At 48.5% G+C, this 11,492-nt stretch overlaps 1 protein-coding gene across 1 annotated transcript; it reads left to right on the plus strand.

The window, feature by feature from the left end:
- Window positions 1–9,032: 9,032 nt before the first annotated feature.
- On the plus strand, window positions 9,033–9,590 carry LOC137815946 (uncharacterized). Its single transcript, XM_068619055.1, has one exon. It carries the CDS (start codon window positions 9,033–9,035, stop codon window positions 9,588–9,590), a length of 558 nt encoding a protein of 185 aa, XP_068475156.1.
- The last annotated feature ends 1,902 nt before the right edge of the window (window positions 9,591–11,492 follow it).

Below are 11,492 nucleotides of genomic sequence, written 5' to 3' on the forward strand. Positions count from 1 at the left end.
AACTCCTCGAGGTCTGCCATGTGTTGCACCCTACTCGGCAACGCCACCACCATGTCGTCGACATAAGCGTACACATTCCTCCCAAGCATTGGCGCCAGGACATTATCCATTAGCCTCTGGTACGTGGCGCTCGCATTCTTCAGCCCGAAGGGCATCACCTTATAACAGTAACTGCATGTCTCTGTCATGAATGCAGTTTTGCTCTCGTCTCTTGGGTGCATCTTGATTTGGTTGTACCCTGAGAAGGCGTCCAGGAAACTTAACACCTTGCAGCCGGACGCGCTGTCTACCAAGGCGTCGATGCTGGGCAGCGGATAGGAATCCTTTGGGCACGCCTTGTTCAGGTCCGTGAAGTCAACGCACATTCTCCACTTTCCGTTCGCCTTTTTCACCAAGACGACATTGGCGAGCCACTCAAGGTACTGAATCTCCCTAATGTGGCCAGCACTCAGCAGCTTCTGCGTTTCGTCTCTCACCACCTGTTGTCGTTCCTCATTGAACTTCCTCCTTCTCTGACGCACGGGGCGGACCGTGGCGTCCATGCTGAGGTGGTGACACAGGAAATCAGGGTCGATGCCTGGCATATCCGAAGCGGACCATGCGAAGGCATCCAGGTGGCGCGAAATCACTTCTACCACCCCTTCCTGTTCTTCTGGGCTTAGCGAACTTCCTAACTTGAAAGCTTTGCCGCCAACCTCCCTTTCTATGACGTTAGCTGCAGGCTGCTCCCTGCTATCATCTTCGACGGACGCCGCCTCTTCGACAGGCGCCGCCTCTTCTACGGGCGCCGCGTCGTCAGGGCCTTCCTCCATTGGCACATCTGCTTCGGGCCTCGCCCTCTCTTCTATGGCCGCTTCAGGCGTCAGCCCAACGAGCGTCGCCTCAACCATCGTCGTGTCCGCTCTTGGCGGATGTTCATACACCATAAATATGCCTCTCTTCGTCTTCAGGCTGTTTTCATAGCATTTCCTCGCCTCCTCTTGGTCTGACCTGATGACTATCACCCGGCCACTGAGGTCCGGTAGCTTCATCTTCATGTGACGGGTGGAGGACACTGCACTCAGACGGTTTAACGCCGGTCTGCCCAGCAAAATATTGTAGGCAGAATTGGCGTTCACGACGAGGTATCGGATGCTCTCTGTACGGGAGGCCTCTCCGTCTGTGAACGTAGTCCTCAACTCCAGGTACCCCCGAACCTCTACCTGGTTATCCCCGAACCCATACAAACATCCCGTATAGGAACTCAGCAGATCGGGGGACAACCGTAACTTATTAAAGGTCGACAGAAACATGACGTCTGCCGAGCTTCCTTGATCAACAAGCACTCTGTGGACCTTCCTTCCAGTTGTGACGACTGAGATGACAACGGGATCGTTGTCGTGAGGCACCACATCTCGGAGGTCTCTTCTTGTGAACACAATATCTGACTCCCAGGGCTCCCCCGAGAGCCTCTCTTCGATTGAATTCACCCCCCTCGCGTATTTCTTCCGCTGGGAGGCGGTGGGTCCTCCGCCGAAAAAACCTCCAGCAATGGTGTGGACCTCGCCAAGCACAGGCATCTCGTGTGCTGGCTCATCTGCCGGTGGCGGCAAGGTGGCGGTCGTTGGGGAATCTGCGACATAATCTTTCAAAAACCCAATCCTCACCAGCTCATCTAGCTGGTAGCCCAACGACAGGCAATTATCAATTTGGTGCCCAAAAGCCTCGTGAAATTCGCACCAAGAGTCTTTGCGGGGCCCTAACACCTTGTCGGTCTTCGCCGGTCGCCTCAGCCTCTCGGCTATGTTAGGTACGGCGATCAAATCCTTCAACTCAACTACGAAGTTGTACCTCGCCGGTCTTGCTTTTTCTCTGGCGGGGCGTTCGCCTCCCGCTGGGCCCCGGGGCTGGGGCTTTCTGGCCTCATAGGGGCGTCTCGCCTCTGGCTTCTTTCTCCCCGTCGTGGTCTCATTGACTCTGACGGGTTGAACTCGCGCCGGTCCCCTCGGGCGTGAGGGCACGGCGCTGGTGCGCTTCACACATACCTCCCCTTCCGAAGCAATGTGCTCTACTGCCCTGCGCCGTAATTCAGCGAAAGTCCTAGGGCGATTACGGATAATGGATTCTCCGAAGGGGCCGGGGCATACGCCTTTCACAAATGCGTACACGATCATAGGGTCTTCTGTTGTGCCAACCTTCACGACCTGGGCCCCGAAGCGATTGATATACTCCTTCAGGGTCTCCCCCTGATATTGCTTCACGTCGAACAGGTCGTAGGAGACCGGCGGTGGGGCCTTGTTGGCTAAGTACTGTTCTCGGAATAACCGCGACAATTGGCGGAAAGATGTGATATGACCTTCTGGGAGGCTAATGAACTAGTCCATAGCCATCCTGGTCAGGGTGCTCATGAAGAGCTTGCATTTGGCAGCATCAGAACCGCCTATCAGGACCATCTGCGTGTGAAATGCAGCCAGGTGCGTCTCTGGGTCCTCCATCCCTGTGAAGATCACCTTGGGTCCCGCAAACGTGTTCGGGATCGCTGCGTCTAGGATCTTCTGTGAGAAAGGAGTGGAAAACTCCCATGGCGGGGAATGGTTCTCCGTCTCGTCATGCCCAGGCCGCCTCCTATCATTTCTCAGGCCCTGGCGCAACTCCTCATTCACACGGTGGAGCTCTTCGTTCCGCTCATGCGAGGCGTCAAGGTCTGCCTGCATGTGTTCTTGCTCCATTTTCGAATCCGCCATGTCCTGCTGCAGCCCCCTCATTATTTCCAGGACCTGCTGCATGGATAGGTCTGCTGGGGCTGCGCGCGCTGCTCTTCGTCTGGTGGGGGCCATTGTCGCTCCAAACTCCTTCAACGTTACTGTAACTTGATAAACCTTCTCGAACTTGTGATGGGACAGATGTTTTATATCGGCCCCACGGTGGGCGCCAAATGTTCCGTCCGGTTGACCGGGACGTCTTCGTGCGCGACCTCAACCGTCAGCTAGGGACACCTTCCCACTGGTTGCCTGTGGATTCTTGCAAAAAAGAGGACAAAGGGGCGCCCTAGCGGCCGTGTGCACTCCGACGCTCAAGTCAGCCAGCAAGAAACACCAAAAACTGTCCACCTCCGTGTCTGAGCACCGCGTGTGGCACTTTGGCGGTGGTGAATTAACTGTGTATATGTGTGTGTTGTCTCCTCCAGGCAAAAATATTCCCCAGTCACTTGTACGCAACCTTGAAGCACGAGCAAGCAACTAGAGAGTTCTCTGGTAAATTTGCCGAAGGTTCCAACCCTTTTTCCAACATTCTCTGCGCTATTTAAAGCGCCTTAAAGCGCTTTTACTCACAAACGTAACGCACTCATTAAAGCGCTTAATTAGAAAACGTAGCGCATTTAAGACGTTTGAAACGCTCGGGAGCCATTATAGTACCTGAATGCTCGAAAGGGAAACAGTATTGAATAACTTTTAATTACCTGGCACCTGACTAAAGGGTGTTTCTATTCTGGCATGGCTGTCGTACACGTGGAGGGCCTCTCGACGCCATGACCCCATCTGGGGGCGCTTCGGCCCACCTGGGGACGTTTCTACGTGTGAGTCCTCCTGCTGGGAGTGCTACTGCGCTAGGGGTGACTTTTTGGGGTGCCAACTCATGCCCCCAAGTATCTAGTCACTTACTTTGAGAGCGTATCTGCCCTCCTTTTGTACTTTGCACCCGGTTGCCCTGGGCGTGACTTTCCTCTTGAGTCGTATCTGCCCTACGGGCGTCTCTGGGGCGGCAGGAGCACGTCACGAGTCAGGCTGCCCTTCACTGGTACTGTTACTATGGCCTTCAAGCCACGTTTTCTTTCTCTTTACTGCTGCCCCGTGCTATTGGGACCTGAGGCCTTCTCACGGCGTCGCTCCCTCCATGGTCTTTCCTACCCATGGGTATCGGGGAACCACACCGTGATTGCCTTACTTTAGCACTGTTTAATCTGGCGACGCCCTAGCGAGGCGATGCCTCCATCTGGGCTACGCTTTGCCTTGGCGACGCCTTCCCCTGGCGACGCCTTGCCTTGGCGACGCCTGGCCTTGGCGACGCTTCCTCTTGGCATCTCTACACATAGGCGACACCTTGCGTTGACTTTTGACCTTCCATTCGTTGACTTTGACCTTCTGTACTTTGTGTAAACTCTGGTGTGATAGGCCAAGAAGTGTCGTGTGCTCTTGAGGTTGTCAAGATCAACATTCTTGGTGGTGTATGTGCTGAGCCAAAGGAAGTGTGTTTCTTGAGGGGATCAAGGTCACTTCTTTGGTGGTGTGTGTAAGTAATCTAGGTTTGGTTACTTAGTGGATTTCCCAGTGGTTTCTGAGAAACTGGATGTAGCTCTTGGTTTAAGATTAAACCAGTATAAACTGTGTGTGCTATCTCTCTCTCCCTTAAACTCTTTAATTTCAGTTTGTATATTTTTTTTAACTGGTATAAACAACCGTTTGTTTCTGTGAAACAACCGATTGTTTTTCTGGTGCTGTATTAAATTGGTTTGTGTTTTTGGCAAACTGAATTTTGAATCAAGTTTTCTCAAAGGAATTTCATTCTAGACTAAAAAGTTTACGAAAACCCTCTTTAAGCCATTCAACCCCCCCCCCTCTAGTTTAAAGCCATACATTCTAACACATACCCCTATTCTTTCTCATAATATGATCATCTAAAGACAAAAGAGTACCAAAACCTCTAATGATGAAAAATATCGCCTTTGGAATGAAATTGTAGATTCTAACCTAGGCCTGAGTTTTGATACTCTTCGTGGTAGCTGGAACAAAGTCTTTTGTCAGACAAACAATCTCAAGAAACCAAAAGATAACTTCAAGGAACCCATCCGATGGTCCATCGCATGTCTTTTAAAGAAACAAATTCAAACTCATAGAAACCCTTCCCAAGAGGAATTGTTTTCCATGGTCCAAGGTGTCTGAGAGGTTTATCTCCCTTGGATAGAATAATCTGGCCATGAAGATGAGTCTTGCAATCCTCAATACCAACCAAGTAATATGTCTCATCAATTCGGACAACAATCATGTTTCCCTTAATACAAGGAGTAGATAGCTGAGACAAAGGAATGTTACATATATTTCTCAAATTCTACGTTCTTATTAGGAGATACTTCTCGATTTCATTGGATAAAAAAATCTTTAGAATCCTTCGCCATTCCCATCGGTTAACACCACGAAACCCACCAACGCACTAACCCAGCTCCGCCACGCGCAACACCACCACGTTGGTACTCCGCCGTAAATCGTGCTCCACCACACATCTCGCGCCGACGCACTGGTCTTCCACAAGCAGCGCACATTGCGCGTATAACGCCCTCCGCTCCACTCGTTGCGCGCCGCCGCATTGGACACGACTCTGCTGCACTTGGTCGCACGCAAGACCACCGCAGCATGGCAACTGTTTGTCCACGGCACGCACACCTCCGCGACGTGCCCCACAGAGTAGCCGCAAGCGCTGCTGCCTCAAAACACAAAAACTCTAATGCACCACCGCACCTCCTCAGCAGAAACCCTAATGCGTTGTTGCTTGTGACATCAGTTCACTTTTTTCTTTTTCTTTTTTTGTATCATCTCACCATGTCATTTCTAAATTAATATTTTTTTCACCATCATATATATTCCTTCTAGAAATACAAAATTTAAAAATTATCAATCCCTAATTAAAAATCTTATACACAAATTACTTTTGTACCGACCAGTCCCCGGGCGTTAACCAACCCCTGGTAACGTTGGTGCCACGTAAGCGGGTCCCAGGAGCAGCGCAGGCCAGTACCTTGCAAAACACGTGCGCCAAAGGAGTCGAGAGTGGTCAAACATCGGTCATCAGGATGTACCGACTTGCAACTCAACAGTGTGGAGAGGTCGGACATCGGAAGTCCAAATAGTAGAGATGGGCAATGAAAAGTGGATCCCATATCACACGCCAGTTATCAGTAAGGGAGAAGCCTTGATCACGAGTACCATGCGTGCAGAGTGGACGACACGTCCAGGCGTGACACAAAGTATAAAATTCACTGAAAGGATATGGTCAGCAAGAGCCACGATCAGGAGCGAGTTGCATGCATAGTACGTGAACAGCTAGGGCACTCTTAGAGGCGGACCCCAGAGATCAGGTGCACGAGGAGGCATCCAGGTGGTCATCCCGTCAGAGCATGCACTCCAGTTAGGGACCCCACGCGCTAGGTTATCCAGATAGTAAGGAAACAACAGTATTGGGCCCACCCATCAGAAAGGCCCATTTTCAGGTAAACAGGAAACCTTAGTTTCAGTTTATAAATAGTAAGTTAACAGACTTGGCAAAGGGAGAATCCTCTTGTGCTGTTAACACACACACAACAACCAGAATATACAGTTTTTTGGTGTTTCCTAGTCCTAGTACTAACTTGAGCGTCGGAGTGCAAACGGCCACTAGGGCTCCCATTGTCTTTGTGTTTTCAAGTGTTCATCACCGGGACAGCATACGCGAACGTAAGGACTCTGGACGTGAGCGTGACGTAGACGTACGAAGGCGTTTCGAGTCAACCGGCAGGAACATTTGGCGCCCACCATGGGGCACGATAGAAAACACTGTCCCACCAGCAAGAACCAGAAAAACCCAAAGAGATGAGAAGTACGAGGCAAGGACCTGTTGCGCCAAACGGGGGTGAGGCCCTCACCCTGCAACAGGTTATGAAGATGATGCGAACCCTTCAGGAGGAAGTGGCCGCATCAAGAACAAATCAAGAACGCATCCAAGCTGATTTGGTAGCCTCATAAGCCATGAAGGAGGAGCTACGCAGAAACCTGCAAACCCACACGACTGAGAGTGAGGGTGCAGATCAGGGGCCTGTGACGCCACCCAGAGAATTCCCAACACCGTTCTCGACAGAGATCGTGGAGTTAGTGATACCAATCACGCTCATGGGGCCCAAGGTGACCTTCACCGGGATGGAAGACCCGGAGGCCCACCTTGCGGCCTTCGATACACAGATGATGCTGGTCGGGGGCTCCGACGCGGCGCAATGCAAGTTGTTCATGAGCACTTTGGCAGGAATGGTGATGGAGTGGTTCATGAGCCTCCCTGATGGCCATGTGACGTTGTTCCCGCAACTCACAAAATTGTTCAGGGCACAATACCTCGCGAATCGAGCCCCCCGTCAGTCTCCTACGACCTCTTTGATGTAAAACAGTATCAAGGAGAGTCTTTGAAGGAGTTCCTCCACCGTTTCGGAGCGCAAGTGATGAGGTTGAACCTCACAGAAGAAAAGATGATGGTGCATGCGTTTAGGAAGGGCATCGTGTCAGGACCCTGTTAGAATGTATGGCTTTAAACTAGAGGGGGGGTGAATGGTTTAAAGAGGGTTTTCGCAAACTTTTAAGTCTAGAATGATATTACTTCGATAAATACTTGAATCAGAATTCAGTTTTCCAAAAACACAAAGCAAATAAGCACAACACTAGAAAAACAATCGGTTGTTTCGCAGAAACAATCGGTTGTTTATACCAGTTCACGAATATAAAAACTGAAATTAAAGAGTTTAAGGATAAAGAGAATGCACACAGAGGTTTATACTGGTTCACTCTTAACCAATAGCTACATCCAGTCTTCCCAGAAACCACTGGGGAATCCACTAAGCAATCAACCCTAGATTACTTACAACACCACCAAAGAAGTGACCTTGATCCCCTCAAGACACACACTTCCTTTGGCTTCAGCACAACACCACTAAGAATGCTGATCTTGACAACCTCAAGAACACACAACACTTCTCAGCTATACACACAGAGTTTCTTTCAAAGTACAGAGGATTACTCTTGTTACAGAACAAATCTGAAATTAATACAAGATGAAAATCCTATATCACACTCTTTTTGATCCAGCAATATCAAAGCAATCTTTAACTCTTTCAAAAGCAAAATCAGTGAAAAACTCAAATATGTTTTTCTTTTATTAAAACTTAGTTGATTGTTACACAAACTTAACAAACTATTTATTGCTTTCAAAGACTGGTCAAAGCATTTAAAACTGGAGCGTATTCAGTTATAAAATCATTTAATGCTCAGTCAAAGCACAAAATAGTTTTCTGTTATGGTCCCAAAACAAACAATCGGTTGTTTTCACGAATCAATTGGGTGTTTTGGTTTGACAACAAGTCAACCATCAAAAACAGTTTTCAACCTTTCTAAAAACACCTAAGTATAAAACAATCGGTTGTTTCGACAAAACAACAGGTTGTTTTTCACTTAGTTTGAAAAACACATTTCAATTAAAAGGTTTGAAAGTGTTTATGCTTTGGATTCAATCAAGAGTGGATTTACACATAAAATCTACCCTAGATCCTATCTAAAGACAGCTCAGCAACAACAAGCACATCCAACCTTTCATAAACCTTCAAAGGGTTTGGATTCTTCAAAGCTTGAACACACTTGATTCAACAGACCCTTCAGCGAGTCACTCATCCGGAACCACCCCAAGACCTTCGCTGAGATAAAGCGTCGCGTGGTGGCCCACATTATGGCGGAGGAAGAACTTAGTGAAAAGCGCGCGTGCGTGGTACCCACGCGGCCACGTGCGGCAGGTCGTCCTCAAACCCTAAGGGTCCACGAGGCGACGACAGAGATGAAGGCCCCCGTGCAACAGCAGCCCTATCAAAGGACCAATACAAGGGGGTGTGGGAGAGATAACGTGCCGCCAAGGCACGACTTCATAGTGGAGCTGAAAGACCTCATCGTTATCCCAAACATAGCGAAGAGACTAAAGGTACCTCCCAAGATCAACAAGAAGCTCGGGCCCAACAAGAACGCATGGTGTGAGTTCCACCAAGCATACGGCCACCCCATACACAATTGCTTAGTGCTGGGACATCAGCTAGATGAGCTGGTGAAGAGCGGTCTCCTAAGAGATTATCTGCTAGAAAAACAGGGGACCGAGGACGCGGCGGCAACAGGGGGTGGCCCGGGGCACGAAGTCCCCGTACATGGTGAGGTCCACACCATCGCAGGAGGGTTCTCAGACGGAGGTTGTACCGCTTCTCAGCGAAGGAGATACGCGCAGTGATGTCGGTAGAAGCACAGAGAACCGACGAAGCCTTCGACGTAGACCTGGTCTTTACCAAGGCCGACCTAGAGGACGTTGTCCCCCATGACAATGATCCAGTGGTAATCTCAGCGGTAACCGCAGGAAGGAAGGTGCTAGTAGACCAGGGAAGCTTGGCGGATGTAATGTTCTGGACGACTTTCAACAAGCTGCAACTATCCCCCAACATGCTAAGGTCCTATGACGGCTGTCTCTACGGTTTTGCTGGAGACCAGGTAGAGGTGCGGGGATACTTGGAGTTGAGGACCACCTTCATAGATGGTACCGCATCACGAACAAAGAGCATCAGGTACCTTGTCGTTAACGCCTTCTCTGCTTATAACATGTTGTTGGGCAGACCAACACTGAATAGGTTAGGGGCGGTGCCGTCGACAAGGCACATGAAGATGAAGTTACCGGACCTGACAGGGAAGGTCATTACCATCAAGTCAGATCAGAAGGAGGTCAAGCGATGCTACGAGAATAGCCTCAGAACAAGGCGAGGGGTGTCCATGGTTGCCAGTGGAGCCCCCTTATGATAGCTTGAGATCTTCATCTTTGCATTTTTTATGTGGAATTGGCAAAAGCATCCATGGATTGTTGATGGACAAGGCTCTCCTAGGAGTTATGGTAGCCTTGGAGGTGCATGAGAAGTATGAAAGTGAGATAGGTGAGGCCTACTCTCTTTGGAGGTTGCGGTTTTGGAAGATTAAAGGCCTAAATCCTAAGAGATTTTATGATGGAGGAGGGCCAAGCACAACCTCCCATGAAAGGCTAGACCCCAAGTCAAGAGCGTCTAGACCCAAGCCAAGAGTCTAAGATCAAGCTAGGAGCGTCTAAGACCAAGCTAGGAGCGTCTAAGATCAAGCTAGGAGCGTCTAAGACCAAGCTAGGAGCGTCTGAGATCAAGCTAGGAGCGTCTAAGATCAAGCTAGGAGTGCCTAAGACCAAGCTAGGAGCGTCTAGGACAAGAAGACTTGGATCAAGCTATGAATGCAGAATGACATATTGGTACATGTTCCGTGAAGGCCCATCAAGTGTAGCCTAGTTTTAATTGGGGTGTAAATAGCATAGCCATGTGGACAAATGTTTATTTTTCTGCACATTAGAATTAAGGAGGAGTTAACCTTGATTAGCTAAAGGTTTCTAGAAGCATTCACTAATCAAGTTCGGCCATGTGCACCCATGTGCCATGTGCTCCATGTGCCTCCATGTGCCACTTCTTTACATTTCATTTGGCTTACATTTGTGTAGCATTTAGGTCATCAAATCTGGTCCTCTTTAGCCTATAAAGAGAGGAGCCTACACCTTGTATTTTCAAGATTAAATTGAATAATGTTATGCTGCCCATTTAGTGTCATACTTTGCTCCTTGCCTAGCTTCTAGGTTTTAATCTTCCTTTCACCACCTACAAAGGGGTTGGCCGAACCTCCCCATGTCCACACTCTTCATGCACCTTCAAGGTCACCACACCTCCTAGGAGGACCTTGTCCATCTCCTCCATTAAGCTTATGCACCATCATCAACAACATCCAAGAAGAGCTCATAGGAAATCCATCAGTTTAGGCAAGGAGTAAGAATGACACATTTTGGCAACATTTCATTACTCAAAATAATCTTGTGAATACATGAGGTAGGCTCCTCCTTATATAGGCTTGGAGGACTGGAAATGAAGAGTCAATGACAATGGAATGCTAGCCAAATGAAATGCAAATGTGACGCCTAAGGAGTTCACATGGCAAGCGTGAACCAAAAGTGACTATTGTGATGCTTCTAGCGCCAAAAATGACCGGCCTAAGTTAGATTAGGAGGTTCTAGAAACCTTAATCTAACTTAGGTTGGGTTTTAGGAGCCAAAATTCATCCTACTTACAATTTAAACAATTTTACAAAAGAAAAATTCCTATATACTTTGACAAGAATTTAGAGACTATGCTACGCTTGATTTTGGACGTCTTGGAACATGTAGAGGTAAGTTTCTCTGCCATCAGTGGCAGTGTCCCAATCTTTATCAAGCCTCTTAGCCATTGCCCTTGTAGTTGGCCCAATATGTCTTTGTGTTTGGCTCTCCTTTGAAGTGGTGCTTGGCCCTCTTCCATCATCCCCTCCCCCTTGGAAAGGATTTGTCCTCAAATCCAAATCGTCATCTTCTTCATTGGTACCTACGAAAGGAGATAAGTCAACTACATTAAATGTATCATGTACTCCATATTCAATAGGTAAATCCAATTTGTAAGCATTATTATTGACTTTCTTGATGATTTTGAAGGGCCCGTCACCACGGGGGCTAAGTTTGGACTTTCTCTTAATAGGAAATCTATCCATCCTAAGATGAAGCCAAACTAAGTCTCCCTCCTCAAAAATTATTTCTCTCTTCCCCTTATTGTTGTATTTGGCATACTCCTCATTTTGTTGTTGAATTTGTATTTTAACCTTCTCATG

The sequence above is a fragment of the Phaseolus vulgaris genome, chromosome 1 (assembly GCF_000499845.2).
Source record: "Phaseolus vulgaris cultivar G19833 chromosome 1, P. vulgaris v2.0, whole genome shotgun sequence".
NCBI classification, from domain to species: Eukaryota; Viridiplantae; Streptophyta; class Magnoliopsida; order Fabales; family Fabaceae; genus Phaseolus; species Phaseolus vulgaris.

Excerpts from the sequence above, each read along its gene's own strand:
- LOC137815946 (XM_068619055.1), top strand. The coding sequence starts at position 9,033 with ATGTCGGTAGAAGCACAGAGAACCGACGAAGCCTTCGACGTAGACCTG.